Source organism: Amphibalanus amphitrite, unplaced genomic scaffold (assembly GCF_019059575.1).
Source record: "Amphibalanus amphitrite isolate SeventyFive unplaced genomic scaffold, NRLGWU_Aamphi_draft 002045F_arrow, whole genome shotgun sequence".
NCBI classification, from domain to species: Eukaryota; Metazoa; Arthropoda; class Thecostraca; order Balanomorpha; family Balanidae; genus Amphibalanus; species Amphibalanus amphitrite.
The window spans coordinates 1-21,661 of NW_024883538.1; the positions used below are offsets into that span (position 1 = coordinate 1).

A 21,661-nucleotide genomic window follows, 5' to 3' on the forward strand; every position below is an offset into this window, starting at 1 on the left:
GAGGAGAGAGAGGAGGAGGAGAGAGAGAGGAGAGAGAGAGAGAGAGGAGAGAGAGAGAGAGAGAGGAGAGAGAGAGCGAGGAGAGGGAGAGAGTTACCGGTTAGCATAGATCTGTGTTAGCATAGAACATTCAGTCAAACGTGGAAAGGAGAACCTGATAGCTTATTTCGTGAGAATAATCATCGGACAGAACAAAGCGCTGCATAGTGCAGTCTGCAAACATGAAAGGAAGGATAAAAGTTCAAGTGAAAAGCATAATTCACATCCCGATACGATTTCTCGTATTTCTTAAAGCTACTTGTCATACGTTTCACCCAGGTAAGCTTCCGGAATGCCACAGATCGGAACATCAACGCATAATCTCGAGACAGCTGCGGTCGCTCTCCGTAATACATACAACTGAATAACGGCCCAGTTTCACAGTCGCCGTCATTTCACCTTTTTGTACGATAACTTCCAAGAACATTTTGAGCATCTCAGTAATGCACAATGACCAAAACTTCGCTGAATGTATCAAATAACGTTTTTCTTGTGGATACCTATTTGAAATGTCGATAAAAAATCAAGGTTCGAATGTCAAAGGGTTTTCACCTTGAACCCCTCTCTACTGTGCTAATTTGTATGCATGAATATTTGCTAAAATCCATCCATAAGACATGGTTTTCCAGGAATGGCTTTATGCAAGTATAGTAATTTACTGCTTCAGTTCAGTTAACACTTTAGCAGAAAATGCGCCCAATTGTCCGACCTCTAAAACTAGCGACGATAAAAAGAGACATCACAAGCTGCACATTTCAAGTCCCGTATTACAACGTAGTACCTACGACATAAACCCAGGCTGAGGAAGCACTGCCTGGGATGTCCATTAGGATAGCCCCAGCCCGCCCATTCCCAACAATTACTGAGTTTATTATGCAAGATAAGAACGCCACAAGATTCTCGTTCAGCAAATTACAAACCGGACTAACAGGTCTCTCTCTCTCTCTCTCTCTCTCTCTCTCTCTCTCTCTCTCTCTCTCTCTCTCTCTCTCTCTCTCTCTCTCTCTCTCTCTCTCTCTCTCTCTCTCTCTTTCTCTTTCTTTCTCTCTCTCTCTTTCTCTCTTTCTCTATCTCTTTTTCTCTCTCTCTTTCTCTCTCTCTCTCTCTCTCTCTCCTCTCTCTCTCTCTCTCTCTCTCTCTCTCTCTCTCTCTCTCTCTCTCTCTCTCTCTCTCTCTCTCTCTCTCTCTCCCTCTCTCTCTCGCTCTCTTTCCCTCCTGCTCATCCTGCCCTCCCTCATCCCCACAGCACAGAGTACTGCTCACTGGAGGCCCAGCTGGGTGACCAGGGCTTCTACGAGCTATCCGTCAACAGCTCTGGATGTCATCTCACCACAGTGCAAGAGCCCCGCGATGTTTATAAACGTAAGTGCAAGCACGGAATTCCCCGAGCATAAACCACATAATATTTACACATGTGAGTGCAGGAGCGCCGCTATGTTAATTAAACGTGAGCGCTGAGCGATTGACAGACATCGTACATTATTATTTACTATCAAATTATATTTTTCAGACGATCAAACTTCTTCTTCAAAATAACTTCCAAGGAACTCAGTATGGCCCCTAATTCAATATACTCTGGTATGGCCTTGAATTCAGTCACTTCTTTCCCCGTGACCAACTTTCTCAACGACCATCAATCGCACGCTTGTTATTCACCGCCGTCCCTCCGTTTTTTACAGCGCTGTGGGTTTTTGCACTGGTCCTGCTGGGTTTGGCCATCATCCATGGCCTATGGTCGTGCATTGCTACGAGGGTGCGGAACAGGAGGGTGAAAGACGCACCCGATCTGCCAACGGTGGATGATGCTCAGAAACAGAAACAGAAGTCGCGACTGGCGTCTCTGGACGTGTTCAGAGGGTAGGTCATCATGCTGGAAATGACGATGATGTTGATGACTAACGCTGATTGTGGTGCATTGATAAAATCCCTCGGAAACGCAAATGATTACTTTACTGGCAATGTCAGGTCGGAGAAGATATTACTCATGCATTTACTTACAAGCTAATCATTATTTATGCCTTAATGTTTGCATATTTGACATGTTTCTTCTTGTCAAAAGGATAACTTCTTCTTTCTTATTCCTACAAAGCATATTAAAAATAATGGACAATTTTATGCATATCAACAATTCAGCTACCGTAACGATAAACTAGCATTTTCATACCGAACGACTGCATGCAACGCATCTTTAACAATTGGCAATGAACAAGCACAATGTTTTAACACGGCGGCTCCCATTGTTTTTTTTTTTCGCAGTGTGACGATCCTGGTAATGATCTTCGTCAACCAGTGGCAGGGCCAGTACTGGTTCTTCGAGCACAGTACCTGGAACGGTCTGCAGGTGGCCGACCTCGTCTTTGCCTGGTAAAACCAACACACATCCTAGTTAAACTACGAGCGTGTTTGTCGAAGACCAATATAAATTGAACAGCAACACAATTTCTGTTTTAGTGCTTATTGGAGGATCATTATTAATGTAAAAATCAAGTATTTCTTTATTGTCATGACCTTTCCTCCTTTTCAAAAATATGCTGAAAAAGTGTTAAAAAAAGTGTGAAAAAGTGTTCTTTTGGATATTTCACTGATGAAGGCCTGTGGCCGATATATTTGAAAACGCTAAAACAATATAATTTTGGCTCAGCATATTTTTGAAAAGGAGGAAAGGTCATGACAATAAAGAAATACTTGATTTTTACAGCAACACAATTTCCTTGCAGTTAATTATGCGTTTATGTTTGGCCACCAAAACGATTTGAGAATTTGTTAGCTGGTAAAACTATCTCATCTAGGAACGAACTGGTAAGGATCCTGGTTAAAGAAGTAGTGTGAAATAATCCACCAAAACGACCAATTTCATATTGACTTGACACTTTCTCTCCTGGTTTTCAGGTTTATGTGGATCATGGGAGCCTGCATTCCGCTCTCTCTCAGCTCGCAGATACGGCGAGGGAAGTCTATGAAGAAAATGGTGTTCCACATCTTCAAGGTAAAAACTGACATAGGGGACCAATCGAGCACTTTGCTTTAGCCACAAAGAGCATGGGATAGAGAGCAGCTAAGAACAGAAAGTCATTCTGGAACAGCGTATGCAATGATCCCGCCTACAACAGCGCATGCCGCATCAACGTTCATTTGTTGATTTTGATGGTTAGAAATCGCACAACTTCAATATTTATTAAATATTCAGCATCTGTAAAGTGATTGTACGACTAGAAAACCGCAGTAACCTAGGAGAAGCATGCATATTTGCATAGGACGAAAAAGTGACGGCTTCAAGTCCTTATCACGAATAGGTATGTCGCTAGCTTTCTGTGCCCAGCTGCCACGAACCTGTTTCGCGAGCACATACCGAAGGCCCCTCTCTTCTTCTTCACATCTCGGTCGCTTATTGGCCCTTGAACTCCCTTTTCCACTTCATTCGCAGCGCTCCTGGTGGCTCCTCATCATCGGCATCTCCCTCAACTCTCTGGGCGGATACAACAAGCTGGAGACGTACCGCCTTCCTGGTGTGCTGCAGCGGTTCGCCATCACATACCTGGTGATGGCCCTGGCCATGCTGCCTGCCATGGCACGCAAACCGAAACTGCCGGAGGTCAGTACAGGGATGGAGAAAGAAGAGGAAGAGGAGGGGAGGGAAAGGGAGTGAGGTGATGGAAGGAGTCGGGGGAGGAAAAATAGCTTGAGGGAGAGGTCATGTGTGGTCAGGTCAAGTCAGGCTTGATGGTGGGTGCAAACATGGGCATCCGGCATCGAAAGTCAAGGCTTAGGGCGTGAGGAAGCGTCGGGAGCGAGACAAAAGGATGCGACACGCATCGTTGTAAGTTTTTCCCTGGTCATGTGTTCCATTATTTTAGCCGATTGAGCATTTGCGACTTTTACAATCGGTAGTTATTTTCACTTCTGATAATCTTTGATCGAGATGCTTCAGGGCAAACCAAGCTCCGATCTGTTTCAAACACATTCTTTCCAAATGACACCACGCTTGTCTCCAGGAGAAGAGTTGGACAACTCACGTGTACGACATCACATGCATGTGGCCCCAGTGGATCCTGGCCATCGCCATCATCATCGGACACACGTGCATCATTTTCCTGCTGCACGTGCCAAACTGTCCCACGTGAGTAACTCCCCACGGGAACCTACACATCACCGACAAACCCATACGGAAACCCAAAAGCTGACCTGGGAGATATGCTCGCTATCGCTGTCGGTCATTGATGTAAGTATGTATTGACATCACAATTCTTCCACACATGGCATGACGATTACAGTTTGATTTCAACTTCCACTGGTGATACTTGCTCAATGACGTAAATATTTTTCAGAGGGTATCTGGGCCCTGGCGGCCTCTACAACAACTCGACAGTGGACGGGTCATGTGTAGGTGGCGCCACCGGTTACATTGATCGTCTGGTGTTCGGCAAGTCGCACATTTACCAAAATCCGACACCGAAGGCCACCTACGGGACGGCAGCCTTCGATCCCGAGGGACTGCTCGGTGAGATTCGACAATCGAGCTCGCTATCTGCAGTGATCGCTTTGTTTTTTTTTTGTGATCGCTCTGGATGTTTTCCTTGTATTATCAGGCCGTTATTGCTAATTATCTCGCCTTTGTCAACAGTCAATTATCAAAGTACCCAATAAATATAGTTGAGTTAATCAGCTGAACAAAACTACGTCGTCAAATGTGTTACCTTCAGTGCACCTATTTTACAGGGTGACACAAAAAACGGTCATCACCAAATTTCGAATAACTTCGGAAGTTTTATTCAGATCATCACCAAACTTCGGCCACTTAAGGTCACACCTATGTAGCAGACATCCACCAAGTTTCAAGTCTTCACTACGAATACTTTTAGTACAGTGTGTGTTTTACTGACGCTCCACAATGTGCTCCAGGTGAGCGCCACGGCGCTGCAGGGCGTAGGCACACTTGCATCCGGCGGGCAAAGTTGTCGATAACCCGATGGCTGTGCACTTTACAGAGTGCAATGGCCTCTGGAGACAGTGCTCAGGGGGTGTGCTACCCCTGAAACGTTATTCTTATCGGGTTAACGGCAACTTTGCCCGCCGGATGCAGGTGTGCCTACGCCCTGCAGCGCCGGGGCGCTCACCTGGAGCACATTGTGGAGCGTCAGTAAAACACACACTGTACTAAAAGTATTCGTAGTGAAGACTTGAAACTTGGTGGATGTCTGCTACATAGGTGTGACCTTAAGTGGCCGAAGTTTGGTGATGATCTAAATAAAACTTCCGAAGTTATTCGAAATTTGGTGATGACCGTTTTTTTTTGTGTCACCCTGTAAATGCAATCTTACTCAGAACACGAGCCCAGTACCTACACGTCAACTGACAAGTGTACTCTACCACCCGTTTGCAAATTCCTGACCGACCCACCTTTCCCGATATTCCTAGGAGTCATGCTGGCGTGCATCAGTGTCTTCCTTGGTGTCCAAGCCGGGATGACCCTGTACATCTACAAGGACTGGCGCTCCCGCGTTATCCGCTGGACCGCCTGGGGCGTTGTGACCGGCGTCATCGCGACTGGCCTCTGCGGGGGATCACAGGATGGGGGCGTCATCCCGGTCAATAAGAACCTCTGGTGAGAAAGTTTGGTGGTTGAGAGAAGGGACTAGGGAGAGTGGGGCTCGGGAAACGGGAGGAAGGTCATGACTGTTGATTAGTCGTGTGGACGCTGAATGACGTTCGTTTTGTTGTTGTTTACATTCTTTTGGGTACGTGATAATGGAGTAAATAGCGGCACGCTTCAAGGAGCGAAAATGCATTACTGAAGATGTCGCTTGAATGCCCGTAATACTCGTAATGGCTGTGTTGGGGATGACAAGACCACGATACAGCTAACTCGTATACTTTTCCTTCAAACAGTCCGGTTCAATTTTTATCACTTACGGGGACGAGTAACCCACGTGTATCTTAACGGTCACGTCAATTTCTGTTTGAAAGAAACCGCAAATGTTAAACGATGACGTTATAATAAAACGTGAGATCTAGCGGTTCATATTTTTTTTTTTTGCCTTTTCTGTATGGATGGTTAAATTTGAGACACTTGTTAGAGCAGCGATCTGACTGACCACTAGGCATTCGATGCTGCCTTTTCAATAGCATTTTTTACTTCTATTGACAAATGACAAATTGTTTGCTTCTTCAGGTCGCTCTCCTACGTCATGGTGACCAGCTGTTTCGCCTTCTTCCTGCTGACCGCCTTCTACATCGTCGTGGACATTCTGAAGTGGTGGACCGGAAGCCCCTTCTTTTATCCCGGTAAGACTTCTAAACTGTATTAAAAAGGGAACACCAGTTTCTGTATAATTTTCTTTACTGTTACTGGTGACTCAACTCGTGCTCCAATGCATCTACATCGATCAACACAACATAAGAATAACAAACAGGACACATCAGCCAACAATCTAGCATCGGTCCATAGGAGCCTGGGACCCCGTGAACCTAAGACTTGAAGCTCTGAAGACTGATGAGGCATTTGTAGACCGCAGAACTATCATAACTCCGTTCCCATAGTTTCCCAAGAGAAATCGACATCCTAGGGAAAATTGCTATCACGGCGGGAAACACCCGACGAAATAAAGTCGACTTGGCGAGCCAACTATGCAGCATTGCCATAAGGTAGATTTGGCAGAAAGGAAAATCGCTAGGCGACGTTTTGCCCGATTCATTTCGAGATAAGCGATCGCAACGCATCGCTGTTGTGCTGCACACAGCCATGGCGGCTATGGGCTGAATGTGTTGATGTCACTTTGAAACGGCAATGATCATATGGTCATTTACAGCGATAAGTTTATTGAAGTTTATAACTGGCAGACAGCGGTTGTTATCAGATGATAGCACTCAATGTACAGGGATCAACAATGTGCGGTGTTTGTCTATGATTTGCCCCAAAGGAGTCGCTTGAATCCGGGACGCGACTTGTCACATCAAACACTTGTGCACGCATTTAATTGGTCACCAGGCATAACGCGAGTCACAGCTCTCTCAAATCGCAGGGAGGCATTGATGACTCACATTAGAGAATGATCAACAAAACCAAACTGTGCTGCCCCTTGCCCACGCAAGGTCTCGGGAGATATAATAACGAAACTTTATCATCAATCTTATCTTTGTCCCGGTGTGCTAATGATCCCATATAGGTATGCATAGCTTTGACGTGATTCAAGCGACTTCCAACCAACACTTCGCGCAATCCATAAATAAAACAAGAGTTATTCCACATTAGTATCTGCAAAATAAAAACTGCAACCCGGACTTTGCATCAGCTGGAGCGTTCACTAATGATTAAGGGTAAAACGGTGATCGGAATCTGCCTATTGACATGAAAAATGGCCACTCCCGTCCACTCCCAACGCCCAATGTCTACTGCCCGCAAGACCCACGATTCCAATGGTCGGAAAGTACAAGGTCGCAGGCTCTACGGCACTTCCTGATGACGTGATCAGTGGGTGGATTTAATATTGATAAGGAAGGTCGCACAGAGCATTTTCTACATTTTTCATCGGCAATGCCATCCTTCCTGCGTGTTCGGTTATTCCTTACCGTCGGAGCAGTAATCTTCTGTTGATATGTTGGTGCATAGACCACTTAACACCAACAACAAAACACATTTATTAGACATAAAATGGAAATAAGCAGATAGTCCAGGTGGTGGTGCAAAAGCTGATGCTTAAATCGAGGCACCACCACCTGGTAACGTAAACAGAATAAATGAATATGGTACAATCCAGGGCCGCGGAGAGTCAGGTCGGCTGCCGCGACAGTTTGCATTGATAAGCGGTGATAGCGGGCCGGCGCCAGTCCACCGAGACGGGGCTATATCAGTCTGGAGGTGTTTTTGAGGAAGGATTGAAAGGCAAGGAGAACCTGAGGTGCGTTTTGCTTTGTCGTGTTGTGTCCGTGTAGAAGTGTGTCTAATTTCATGGTGTCTGATTGGTTGTTGAAATCAATGTTGAGGTGTGTGGATACTTGTGCAAATAGTGTGGACCTCGTCAGTGCGTAGTGTGGGCAGTGAAGGATGAAGTGTTTTGTGTTTTCTTGTGTGTAGCCACAGGCGCACTCGGGGCTTGTTACTTTTTGTATAGAGTACTGGTGTGCGTTTAACTTGGACATCCCCAGTCTGATTTGTGTGTGCAATGTGTTCCCAACCTTAGTTCCTAGTGCGTTGTAGTGTGGGGGCTGTGGTGTGCCGAGTAGTAGTTTAATGCTTTGTTTGAATTTTTTCATCTCTTGGCAGTTTCGTATGTGCGTAGGCAATTGGTTCCAGTGCAGGGATGTTTTGGGAATCAAGGATCTCTGGTAGCAAGATTTTGTAGTTCGCGGGACTGTGTGGTGGTTTTGATTTCTGAGATTTCGTCCTGCCGTGCGCCCTCTCTCCTCTGGGATCATGTTTGTAATGTAGTTCGGTATGCGAGGTGTATTGTCTATGATCTTTTTGTATAGAAAAAGCCTGTGGATTTTTCGTCTCGTCTTCAAACTGTCCCAACCGAGTTCGTCTCTAAGTTTGTCTGTGGATGTCCGATGTAGTGTGTTCGTCACGAGTCTAGCGGATCTGTTTTGTAGTCTTTCCAGTCTTAATTCGTCGTGTGCAGTGATGTGTCCGTCGTAAATGCAGTCACAATAGTCGAAGTATGGTCGCACGTAGGTCTTGTATATGGTGTTTAGTGTTTGTCGTGGAAGGAATTTCGCAATTGGGTAGAGGGGGCTGAGGGCGATGTTTATTTTTTGAATGATTGTGGTAACGTGGGTCTTGAAACGCAGGTCTTCTGATAGAGTTAATCCCAGATGCTTATGAGTGTCCGTTTTTGATATTAGTTGCCCATTGAATTGAATTTGAGGTGAAGTATAGTTATTTCTTGTGCTGAATGTCTGAGTTATGGTTTTTGATGAACTAAAAGTAATGGCCCATTGCTGTGCGTACTGCTCAATTGTGTTAAGGTCTTCTTGAAGTGAAAGTTGTGCTTGTGTCATGTTGTCGGGTGTGTATGATGCGTATAATGATATGTCGTCAGCGTAAAGTAGGGCGGTGTTTTTCAGTTGTCCAGGGAGTCCGTCAAGGTACAGGAGGGCAAGAAGTGGACCTAAAATTGAGCCTTGCGGGCATCCGGAGTTTAAAGTCATTGTCGTTGAGTATGAGTTCCCTATTCTTACTTTCTGTCTTCGGTCAGTTAGGTATGATTTCAGCCAGTCGAGAAGAGAGCCAGTGATAGAGAAGTCGTTTTCGCACTTGAACAGGAGACCTTTATGCCAAATCTTGTCGAAATATTTTGTCACGTCTAAGTAAACAGCAGTAAAGTCTTGTCCTTTGTCCAGTGATTTGTAGAGGCTGTCAGTCATGTAGGCTAGTTGTAGTTGCGTGCTGTGGTGAGGCCTGTACCCGCTTTGATTGTCAGAAAGAAGCGAATTTTCGATGAGGTGGTCGTAAATATGTTTGAATATGATTTTTTCTAAAATTTTAGAGCAGCAACATAGAAGGCTAATGGGTCTGTAATTCTGTGGGTCAGCTGCCGATCCTTTACGTTTGAAAATTGGTGTGACATTGGCTTCCTTCCAAAGATTAGGAAATTTTGAAGTTCTGAGAGACATATTAAATAATTTTGCTAATGGTTCTGCTATGAGAATTGCTATCATTTTTAATATTTTCGTGGGGAGTTGATCAGGGCCAGTAGATTTGTGTGGGTCGAGAGAATTTAATGCTGACAGTACCTCTTGTTCGGTTACGGTTATTTCGTTTAGTTCGGGTACAGGCCTGGTTCTCGTGTTTGGAGGTGGAAGCGTAGGTGTGTTGTGTAGTTGTGTCTGTGCGACAAAGTGTCTATTAAGGATGGTGGCTTTTTCGCCATCATCTGTCGCTACTTGTCCATTGTGTGTCTCTAGTGGAGGTATTTGTGTGCATGGTCTTGGTCGAATAGCTTGTTTAAGAATTTTGTGGTACTGGTGTGGATTGTGTTTTTGTGTGAGGAGCTGATTCACTTGTCGTTTGGTGTGTATGTCTTTGCAGTCTTTGTTCAGTTTGGTAACAAAATTTCTCTGAAGTCGCCAGGCTTCCCAGTCACAGCTCGAGTTCGTTCCTTTTGCAATTTTAAAAAGTTTGTCTCGTTTTTTCATGTGATGTTTCAAATGTCTTGTTATCCAGGGTTTATCGCCAGGTTTAACGTGAATAATTTTTGTAGGAATTGTCTCACGGGCGGCTTCCAAGATTGCTTGTGTGAATTTTTCGGTGGCGGTGTCTATGTCATTGTTAAGTAACTCGTCCCAGTCTGTGGTCTGTATGAGTCTGGTCAATTTGTCTGCGTCGAGTTTGCTGTAGTCCCAGATCGTCCTAGATTGTGTAGGTGAAGTGGATGATGTGAGGCTAGTTGACAGGTAAATGGGGAAGTGGTCCATGTTGCCAAATGAGGACAGAATCCCAGAGCTTGAGAATCCCAGGTCCCAAGCGCTCTAATTACCAGCGCAGTGGCGTCTAAGATCTTCATCTCAGACAGCCTGACCAAAACCAACCAGGACATCCTCTACCGGGGACGACAACTGAAAAAGGACGGCCGTCTCTGGGCCGTCTGGTCCGACGCCGGGAAACTCAAGGCAAAGGCACGTGACGGCGATCCCACCACCGTCATCCGCTCCTTCGCCGACCTGGCTCGTCTCGTGGGCGACGACCCCGTGCCGCCCCCTTCGTCGGCGGGCGCGGCCGCTGCGGCGGGAGGCTCTGGCAGCGGCGGCGCCGCGGCCGTCGGTGGGCGAGAGGATGCCGACGACGGCTTCACACTGGTAGACGCCGGTTCGAGGAGGCCCCGACGCGAGGCTTCAGTCCGTAAACGCGGGGGCGCCGCGCGCTAGAAGTGTTCTCGCGATGAACACTGGGCGACGGCGTTGGCGGCGCCCCCCCCCCCCCCCCCCCCATTCGCGGCTCCTGGGTGCGCCGCTGAGACGCTGCGGCCGCTCGGGTCATGTCGGGTCACTCCGGTCAGTCCCGCCGTGGCGACCGGGGAGTCGTGTTGCGTGCGTGTGCTGTGCGAGCGGCGACGAACTAACTGACCGTGGGCTGTCGCTGGATGGAAGTGATGCCGCGAAGGGTGACTCGAGTTGCTGACGAGGCTGTTACGCGTCTGGTGCGGCCGCGGGTGTGGTGACTGGGCGCTTCGCCGGCGCCCAGCTCTAGTTGCGTCTCGAATATGACCTCGGTCTAAGGACGGACACATGAGCGACTGAGGCGACTAGACGCACCTGAACTGAGGTAAACCCAGCGCCCTGATACTGCGCAGAGACAGTCCTGCGGCGCTGGGGGGGGGGGAAGGGAGGGAAGGGAGGGGGGGGGGTCCGGCAGGGGAATCCGGTTAGGGAGTCCGGAGGGGGGGGGAAGAAGGACGCTAAGTGTGTAATGCATGTGTGTGCAACTCATGCATGTGTGTGCAACTCAGAACTGTGTGCAAACTAGCTAACTTAAGCCACTAATTGAATTAACAACAGACAACTGAACTCACCACGATGTTTCGTCATTATAATGCACAACGAGTTACCACTCAGTCCCGCCGCTGGTCCGCCGGCCGTCGTGCCGTCGGGTCGTCCCCTCGCTAGCGACACGTAGCCCACAGCAGCGCGCCCCCACAAACCCCTGAGCTGTCTGTTGGGACGCAGCCATGCTGGCTTCGCCTCCTTCCCTGGGTGGTTCAACCTACTGCCTGCTTGTGTTATGTATATAAATGCCTAACCTTTTATAAAATTGCTCTTATTTGCTCTGCTTGCTTATGGTTAGCATCTAATACACAACAGTTTATGTTCACTGTTTATGTTCACAGTATTGTAGACTGTTTTGTTCACTGCTTATGTTCAGTCTCTCACCCACAACTGTTTATGTTCACTGTTCATGTTCACTGTTTTGTTGACCCTGTCACGTTCGGCTGCCGCGGCTTGTTTTTGACTTTTGACTTTCAATAATGGTCGACCAGTGCTTGGCGGGTCGGTGCCGGTCCGACGAGCGCCGCGCTGACCCCTATACCTACCCTTCACAGTCCTTCAGCTTGCGCACACACAATCACACATTCTACTGTCCTTCAGCTGTACAGAACAACACACAAATCCTGACATCCCCAGAACACACACCTTACACTGCAAAGACATCCTTAGCACATCCTTCTCAACACATCACAATTAAACAATGGGAGTTGTTTGCTCTGTGCCCCATAACAAAACTACTTCTAATCATCAGCGGTATCGAGACAAATCCAGGACCAAACATCAAACAATTAAATTTATGTCACGTGAACATCAACAGTACGCCATCAAAAATAGACGAATTGTCGGCTTTTGTCAACCACAACAGCATCGACATTTTAATGACAAGTGAAACAAAACTAGACGACTCCGTGCATCCTAGTCTTTATGAATTACCCGATTTTCACACGCCTTACCTGCACAATAGAAATAGAGACGGTGGAGGAACGGCGATATATGTGCGGGCAAACCTGGCTGTCAAGAGACTAGCAAATTTAGAGCTAGAAGAGGAGGACTGGGTCTGGGCAAAGGTTTCACTGAACGGAACATCCATAGTAGTTTGTAGTGTATATCTTCCACCAGGTCTCTCAGCCGAAAGACTGGACGAATTCAATAGTAGGTTCATCGAAAGTGTTTCTCTTGCCAACTCGCTTTCACCACTAGCAATATTTATACTCGGGGACTTTAACACTGGAAATATATTTTTAGAAAATATAACACCTATGACCATAGACGACAGACCGACCATAGACCATGGCCTGTGACTCAGCACACCTATAGTATGTATATAGTGGACCACTACAAGGTATGCAGAGGTATATAGTTGATGGCATAACCTTTGGATATAACGAGCGTACTCCTCTCGTTCCGCACCCCAACTAAATGATGTCAAACCACTAGACACATCTTCCGTTATTTATTCACATTCGATGACAACACAAAAGCAAATATTCTAAATAGCCACTTGCTTTTGTGTTGTTATCGAATGTGAATAAATATCACAATGCCTGACACGATACATACATCTTCCGTTTCAGGTCGGAACGCTCTTCTGATGTACGTGGGACACGAGGTGACGTTCGAGATGTTCCCGTTCACGTGGCAGTACGGGGACATGCAGAGCCACTTCTGGAGGCTCGGAGAGGCCCTGTGGACCGTTATGTTCTGGCTCGTCGTCTCCGTCTGGATGCACGAGAAGAAATACTTCTGGAAACTGTAACTTTGTCAACCAGTGTCATCTTGGCTAATGATTGGCGAATAGCGGTGAAAGTGCCAAAACAGTCCAGATTCTGGACTTGCGCGTGACGATTAATTGGCGAAAACGTGTTTAAGTGCCAAGATAGGTCAATTGGAGATGTTAGTAAAGATGCCAGTACTGGCATACTACTTAGTATCAAGATGATACTATGGGTGCTTCTGATTGTTCCAGTGCCAATAAAAATAGTAATTTCAGCAGCGGCTATGTCAATTAAAGGTTCGGTGTCAATGGGCGCGTAATAGTAGTGTCGACATTGCATGGTGAGAGCACGGAAACTAAATGGATGTTTATCACCCATCTAAAGCTAATAATCATTCCATTTTCTTTCATTTACTGTGCTTAAATAGCGACAGGTGTCCATGAGTAACCATCATTAATGGATCTATATTCAGTCCCTGATAGACATGTCTCGCTTTGAGCTGTTGTTTTGCTGCATAACAAGTGCCAAGCGCAATGGACATGAAGGGACTATTCGGGATAATAAATGTCAGCCGCGGACAAGGAAGATCGCAGCAAGGTAGATCGGAGCTCATGTACTTGATTTCTCATACATTATATACATAATTTGCGAGTCAGGGAGGATTGAATCATGACAAACTCGAAATAGCAATGGGACTGGCAAAATATTTTCAATGATGTCGCTTTTTTGCACTTAGTCAAAACAGCTTTTTCAAAATTGTCAGGGAACTCAGATTTGTTTTTTAATAGAAAAACAAAATTCTAACGAATAGTGTTCTAAGTTCTAACTATTGACAACAAACCTTCGGTTAAGTTCTTAGTCACTAAGTAGTCAACATTATGGCAGGTAAGGCAGAACTTCTTACAAGCGATTGGCAGCAACATTTGACCCCGTGAACATCAGTCTTCACCCCATAGGTCTGTTAGCACTTTTTTTACGTAAAACCCTGATTCATAACCCGCCAAACATTTAATGCACCATTGTTTAACTACATTATGGTCATTCTAGACACGACAAACGTGCCGATAGCGGCGTCCGGTGTCTTGTTTGAGGAACTTACATTGTTAGCATATAGCATGCTTGATTTTTTCATCTTCCAAATAAGCACTTATTTCTTACACATCAAGAATGTCAATAGTGACATAGCAATTCTTGAGGAAAGATCATCTTTTTTATACTTACAATTCCTCTAACACGTCGAAATGTGAAAAAGACGTGACCAGCAGCTCTCAGTATCGCATCATTTGCGATATATTTCACAAATTATCAATGCGAAGATCTTCGGTTGCTAGCTGGCCGTTTCAACCATAATGTCATCATTTCGGAAATTGTAAGCTTTGCTCCGCGTCATCAAAACGCCACTCATCTATTGCATGCCATAAATCATCAAACGTCCGGGTCACCATATCACAACACAGGAAAGCCAAGTGTTCATACGGACCCAAGGTCGCCACAGCAGGTATGACGACAACATTTGCAGGTGTGACAATCAATCCCTCAGTTCCCCGTTCCTCGTCACTGGACGAAGGATACCGACAGTCAATTAATATGGCTATAATTGATGAAACAAGGATGTCTGATGCTCAACGGAAGCAGACATGGTCACACACGACTTCTGTGGCACCACAAGTGTCCAATTATGTTTAATTGATGTGAAAACGGTGTAAGAACATGAAATATCACGTTGACATCCTGACCTAAATAACTTATTAGGGGTGGACAGCTTGAACCTAATTCGTTCAGACATGAAACATGAACATATCCGCTTCATTCATCATCTGTTGTCAGTGGAAGCAGTCGCCAGTTTCACTGAAGAACGCCATTTTTTCATACCCCTTGGCACAGGTAAACCGTGCAATAAGCCCGGGTGATTCACAATATCCACACATTGGAAAACCCTCCCCCCACACCGCGGCAGACACAGCCTAAAAAACAACTACCGTGTTACAATGTTGGGGTATGCTGCTGCTGCACGGTATTGCGCAGAAATATCGAGGAAAGCCGCATCAAGAATTCCAAAAATTCGAATGATTGATAGCCTCGATGTGCAAAATATCCGGCAAAAGGTGGAATTCTTTTTAACGTGGTGCTACTGATTTAGCAAACCCGGCCAGATAGATTTTTGGTTCATTCTTAGACAGATTTTAAGAGGACCTCACGCAACGCCGACGTATAACGTATAACGTCACCATCGGACCAAACTAGGGGCAAAAGAGAAAAGGGGAGCTAAAATGTAAGTGAGCAGCCATTAAAATCGATGATCGGATGGTAATTTCAACAGTGCACCTCCCGCACCACGTCTAGCGGTAAAATGGGTCATGACCATGACCACCGCGTTGTCCCCCATCACCACTACCAGTGCTGCTAATTCGGTACGTCATTGTAGCCGCTGTTACTCATTAAAAATGCAGTTGTTATTGGGTTCAAACATTGTCATGCTGCATTATTCTCGGACGGACACACAACTACAAGAAAATGCGGTTTTGTTTTCCAAACGACATAGCAAATTAGTGACAAGACAACCATAAGGCGATGCACGGTGCACATATCGCACGTACGCTAGCGCTCAAAAGCAGCACCGCCGTTGGGAAGCCCTGGCGATTTTTCATGGCGAACTGACAATCGCAGGAAACTGGCTGACAGGTCTGCTATCGAGCCTATTGACTGGGCGCATCACGCACCATTCGACAAGACAGGGGCACACATGGCGCTTCAGCTGTAGCCGGAGACGAGTCCGGCACGTCAGCTGGAACTAGCGACGACAGCGGCGTGACAGTCGAGACTGGCGAAGAAAGCAACGCATCAAGCAGGTTACTCTGATTAGCGAGCAGTCACCAGGTCACTTCTTTGACATAGGTTTTGATGACGAATAATCTCTATTGTTTCTTTCCTTATCGAGCTACGAATGACGGATGAGGGAAACAAAAGAGGATTGAACAAACAAAGAATGTTTTCGAGATATTTCCTAGGAATGATACGGTTAACAAACAAGGCAGCAGTAGCAAAGTAGCTCGACAAAGCAACAAAGGTGAGCTGCATGGTTCTAGCAGCCTAAGCATCCCAGCTCCAGTTACTCCCAACCCTTTGGCTTACTAACAACGCGCAGATGATTATCACACGACACATATCGATGACCGCATCCGATGGCTCAATCACGGCCCACATGATTTAGGTACTCATGCCTCCATAGGCTTCAGACCGACGGTACATTTTTGCCGTCTCCCCATCCAGTGCAAACTGCACATCCAGGAAAATGTCGCCTTCGAGTCGACACAAAGGCAGGCGAAGTGCATCCGCCATTAAAACTGATGCTATTGTTTGATCCGTCTTCAGTTGAAGCTCGTGGGTTTGCTGATACAGTGCTGCCACTTGCGTGAAATCATGAAGGTGAGAAGGCGACCGGGCGACGGGGTCCTCCCAGTGGTGTTTGAAAACAAGTACCTCTTTTGTAAGCGTGCAATGCGATTGAAGTGGGTTAGAAACGTGACTGAAGACGGTGGCACAGAACTGGTAAAGCAGCAAAAGAGCTCTTTTCTACAAATAATGTACTGAGAGATTTGGGCTTCCGCCAGAACAAACCCATATATGTTTGGAACTTTCCGACTATAGTCTGTTCCATATCGAGCTTGTGGTCGGCCGAAGAACATTCAGCAATTCTTTTCTTCGTTCAATTATTAGCGTCTTATCATCATGCCAGGCCAACCGTATCTCCACACAGCAGTGCGTTTGCTGAAGCATCAATCCCACTAAAGAAATTGCATTGCATCTGAATAGCAAGCATGCCAAATTTTGAGACAGGTTTTTCCAATTATTTCTATTTACTTCAGACCATGATAGAAAAGACCAATCTAACATCACATTACCAGGAAATCTAACACCACATTCAATACAGCGCCATGGACAATGAACATTGAACCGAACAGTTGACTCTTTTTGACTCAATCTCTTTGACTAAATTACGCATGATGGGGGCATCAATTTATTGCCGCTAAGCGTTGAAAACATTTTGTCGCTGCTGTACTCAGCAACGGCTATGGCAAACACAGAAGAAAAAAACGTTCACTTTCGAATGAGAGACTCCTATGAGCATTAGCATAAACCCTCAATAACAGGCAATTATGATCATCTCACAACAACACTTCGTCGAATAGCATGACTCATTCCCTCTACAGTTATCAAATGACATAAAAACGCACTTTTATTTGAGATATTCATATATGGCCAACACATCTTTCCTCATTAGCATGAAACAATTTCCGCCATTGTCCATTCAGAGATCCTCGGGTGTGCATGAGGGACAATTGTCAGAGAAGAAAAATCACCACAGGTACTGTCCGCCATATTGGGAGATCACCACAGCCGCCCATAAACGGCGGGCACACTTTCCTCATCCGTGCATGGAGCATTTTACGCCTTAGGTTTTCGCAAATGGTACCTAAATGCAAAACAGTGTCCAATTAAGTAAATGTGCAGCTGCTAGTTTCTCAAAGAAATTCCGGCTCAATCAAAAGAAGTAAAAATAAGTCAAATTTAGTGAAAAACGGTCAAATTAAAAACAGGCAGAAGAAATGATATAATTTTCGGTGTCCGCCGGCAAATCCGTCACCATCCAACACGTGATCAGTGATCGCAATTATTCATATGTTCCTACTAGGTGCTTTTTCAAATGAGTTTCATAATCTGCTTATGAGAAACTGTGATTTAATGGTCAATTTTAGTTGACAGGGGCGATTTAGGATGCATTTACCGTATGAATTTACTTAGGGAACTGACGCAAACCGGAACAAACCGGACTTCGATTCCACAAGAAATCTCACACAAAAGTCTAACGCAAACGTGAAATATGATACCGAAATATGACACCAAATCAATCACAATCACATCAATGACGCAAAAGTCAATAGCCTTAACCATAGATAACATGAATCATGCTATCTACGCCTGCATTCATTGTTCTCCAAAGTTGATCCCTCCAAATGACGGATCAGCTGAGCAATGACACCGATAATCTCCTTATGAAAATCCCCATGAGGAAATATTGTGACAAAGTTGAAGAGACGTCTTCGTTTCCTGTGTGTCAGCGACTAACTGAGCCATGTGAAGGTCACATCAATGTAGCATCGAACAGCAGCGCAGGAAAGCTGGTGGAATCGGTAGAATTTTAACAAATGTATGGCTTGCAGGGCTGTACACTCGCGGGGAAAACAAAGACGCCGTTAATTTTACTGTTAGAGATCCCCTAAGCACAGCAGCATGGATAAATTTATATTGGAGACGCCAAACGTATGCATATTCTGTTAAATGTTTCTTTCATTATCAGCTAAAGCCGCTTTACAACTACGCGATGCCTCAGTTTTTGACCCTTCGTATGTTTTTGAACATTCGAACAATCGTATACAAACAAGCTCTCGTAAATCGTAATTTCAAATGTCAATGCTAGTTTACATAGATATTTCCACTGACCCTCCCACTTCTCTTTTTCACAGTGGTCAGCACTGTATCTTCTCTGTCTGCTGCTGGTCAGGGGGTCGCTGGCGGCCCCTCAGCACAACCCCACGCCACCCATTCAGCTGCCAAACATACCGCAGGAGCAGATACCCGCCTTCCTCAAGTTCTTACGCGAAACCATCGAGAAGAACCGGGCGACTGAAGCTCCCGTCTTCTCTGCTCCTAGCGGAGAGCTGCCGCCGGCAGAAGCAGCTGCCGAAGCTGCCCCGGTGGTGGAAGAGGTGGTTGAGCTTGGCCCTGTTTCTGAGACGATTGAAGTTCTGCCTATAGTGGATGCGGCAGCTGAAGTGGTCCCCGCAGCTGAAGCGGAAGTGATCGTCGCAGAACCAGTTTTTGGCCCCCGGCCGGATGCCATTGACCTTCTGGCGAAGGCCGCTAAACCTGCGGCGCGTTTGCCGGGTCCTGCCATCGCGGCACTGAAGTCAAGAGATCGGCCGACGGCTGGGCCGCCGACCGAGGCTCAGGCGCGCGACGCGACCAGCACGCCTCGCCCATACAGTGGGTACCTGCCCCCAGCAGATGGCAACGGGGCGCAGGGTCCGGAGGCCGAGTCGGTCCACCGTCCCTCCAATGGCTACCTGCCCCCTCCTTCGTCGGATGCGACAGGACCTAGCGCCGCGGGCGGCGCGCCCTTCACCGAACCAGAGTTCACATTCACCTTCGAGTCGCCTGATGGTATGATCCCTCCTGAGTTCCTCAAGTTCTTCGAACCTGCAGAGGGCGCCGACGCGCCTACCGGAGGAACGTCACGCAGCACGACCTCCACGTGGCAGACGTTCCATACGTACGAGTTCCAGCATACGGCGCCCGGTACCGGGCCGTCGGAGCCTGGCACCGGCGCCAGCTCGCAGTCAGGGTTCGGCTCACCGGGCCGGAAAATTACCATCGACCTTCCGGGTGATTTCCCGGACATCGGCGCGGGCTTACTCGGCCTGGCAGGGCTCGGTGGAGGAGACCGACAGCCAGGCAAGGGTTCAAGCAATCTCGACCAGCCAGCTCCAGGACCGGACTCCCTCATCCCGCTGGAGCCGCAGCTTGCTAGGCAGGTGGAGAATGCGCTGAACCTGGACGTACTGCCGCTGGACAATCCCGATCTCAACATAGTGGAGAATGAGTTCCACGGTGTCACCCCGGTAGTCTCTCCGGCCAAGGTGGGCGCCTTCGTCCCCGACGAAGTTCTCTTCCGGGAGACTGTTGACGCCCACAGAGACGCAAGCTCAGTGAGCCCTCCGACCCAGAGGATCATCGCCAGAGATTCCACCGGAGGATCAACTGCCGACGCAGCCAATCCTACCAACAGCGTTGGCTCGAATTCGTTCGGCAAGGGTTTCCAGCCTTCCGCCCAGAGTGGAACCACAGGAGGCAGCGCGGGCCCCACTTCGTTCTCAAGAGGAAGCCCTTCGGGATCGTCGTCTACCTCTGGAGGGTCACAAGTCTCGCAGGATTCCGCCAACGTCTTTCCGTTCCGTCGCGACGGACCGTTCGATAGCAGCTTCCAGGGCAGCTCATCCGGCGGCCAGGTGCCGTCATCAAACTCTCAGTCGTTTTTCCCGCAGAACAGCTTCACCACTACAACGCAGAGGCCCTTCACCCACACAACTGCTTCGAGTCATGGATCATTTGGACAGAGTGCACCTTCTAGCAGCTTCCACAATTCCTTTAGTCAAACTCCTTCGAACCAAGGATCGTTTGGTCACTCGAACTCCTTTAGTCACACTCAACCTTCCAGCAATTTCCAGAGTTCCTCCTCCCCCAGCCATCAAACATCTCAACAAAGCACGCCTCACACCAGCAGCTCCTTCACAACGTTCGCCCAACCGGCATCAGCAACCGACTCGTCAGGATCATTCGGTCACCAGCCAACACACACATTCCAAAACACATTCCAAAGCCATTCGGCCTTCACCACGACAGCTAGACCCGCCTCTCACTTCCATAGTAGCTTCCCATCTTCCTCCTCCAGCACCCATCAAGTGCCTTTCACGCAAAATACACATACAAACTTCGCTCAAGCCGTGCCGGCCAGCACACAGGCGTTCGCCTTTCCCAGCACCAGCTTTCAGGCATTTATCCCAACCCACGCACCTAGCACAAGCCAGGGAACATTCCGACATGCGGGAACGTCAACTCGGCCCCAGGCTACCTTCATTCAGATCAACCCTCCCACTAGCGTTCGTGGAAACACGTTCAGGCAGTCTGGATCTTCAGCGTCCACTAGGCCCAAGTCTGGTTCTTCAGCACAGGTGACCTCGTCTGCGACACGTTTGCCAAACTTCAACGACCCGAATTTTGATAGCTACGCGTTTTATTCTGATCTGAGGAATCTGTACGGTACTCCCAAATAAGCGTCGCGTGCGTTTGTCATGCTATTACTGTCTGGTGCCCGTTTTGAGTTTTCTTTAGATCCCCGAAGTAAAATATACGAAACCATGAAGTGCACTAAAATACACAAAATATTAGTCCACTTATTCGTGTGTCATTTACTCTTCAGCATAGACCGTCTAATAGTTGTGGGAGTCAGAGTGGAGTGAAGAAAGGAACCAGTGTCACTTATTCTGAAAAGTGCCGTTACGCTTGAGTGAAGTTGATGGTCCTCTCTTCAGGATTCGAATGTTTGCTTTGAATGTGAGAGTACAATGTTATCAATTTGAGGATAGTTGCCTGTTAAGTATTAATGTGAATATCCTCATTATGTTCTTACTCGTCTCATTGTGGTTGTCTATAGTGAGATTGTTATAACAATCGGCGTAAATGTATAAATATATCTACCGCGATAACCACTAATTTAGATGCTATTAATTGCATTCAGTTTCTTCCGCTTCAATAACTTTGACAATGTGACGACCTGCCTTTTCCAGGAAATACAAGCTTCAATATAGATA

General features: G+C 46.9%; 2 protein-coding genes across 2 annotated transcripts; both read left to right on the forward strand.

The window, feature by feature from the left end:
• Positions 1 to 1,218: 1,218 nt before the first annotated feature.
• Positions 1,219 to 13,506, forward strand: LOC122376182 (heparan-alpha-glucosaminide N-acetyltransferase-like; the record flags this gene model as incomplete). Its single annotated transcript, XM_043355912.1, has 10 exons — positions 1,219 to 1,401; positions 1,719 to 1,896; positions 2,296 to 2,403; positions 2,929 to 3,025; positions 3,464 to 3,631; positions 4,032 to 4,156; positions 4,365 to 4,537; positions 5,455 to 5,641; positions 6,209 to 6,321; positions 13,092 to 13,506. Coding segments are annotated over 10 exons (1,514 nt in total), but the record flags the coding sequence as incomplete, so codon positions are not given.
• Positions 13,507 to 16,474: 2,968 nt separating this feature from the next.
• On the forward strand, positions 16,475 to 21,639 carry LOC122376181 (nuclear pore complex protein Nup214-like). The gene is made up of 2 exons (XM_043355911.1): positions 16,475 to 16,658; positions 18,758 to 21,639. Exons 1-2 carry the CDS (start codon positions 16,653 to 16,655, stop codon positions 21,122 to 21,124), a joined length of 2,373 nt encoding a protein of 790 aa, XP_043211846.1. The 5' UTR covers positions 16,475 to 16,652; the 3' UTR covers positions 21,125 to 21,639.
• The last annotated feature ends 22 nt before the right edge of the window (positions 21,640 to 21,661 follow it).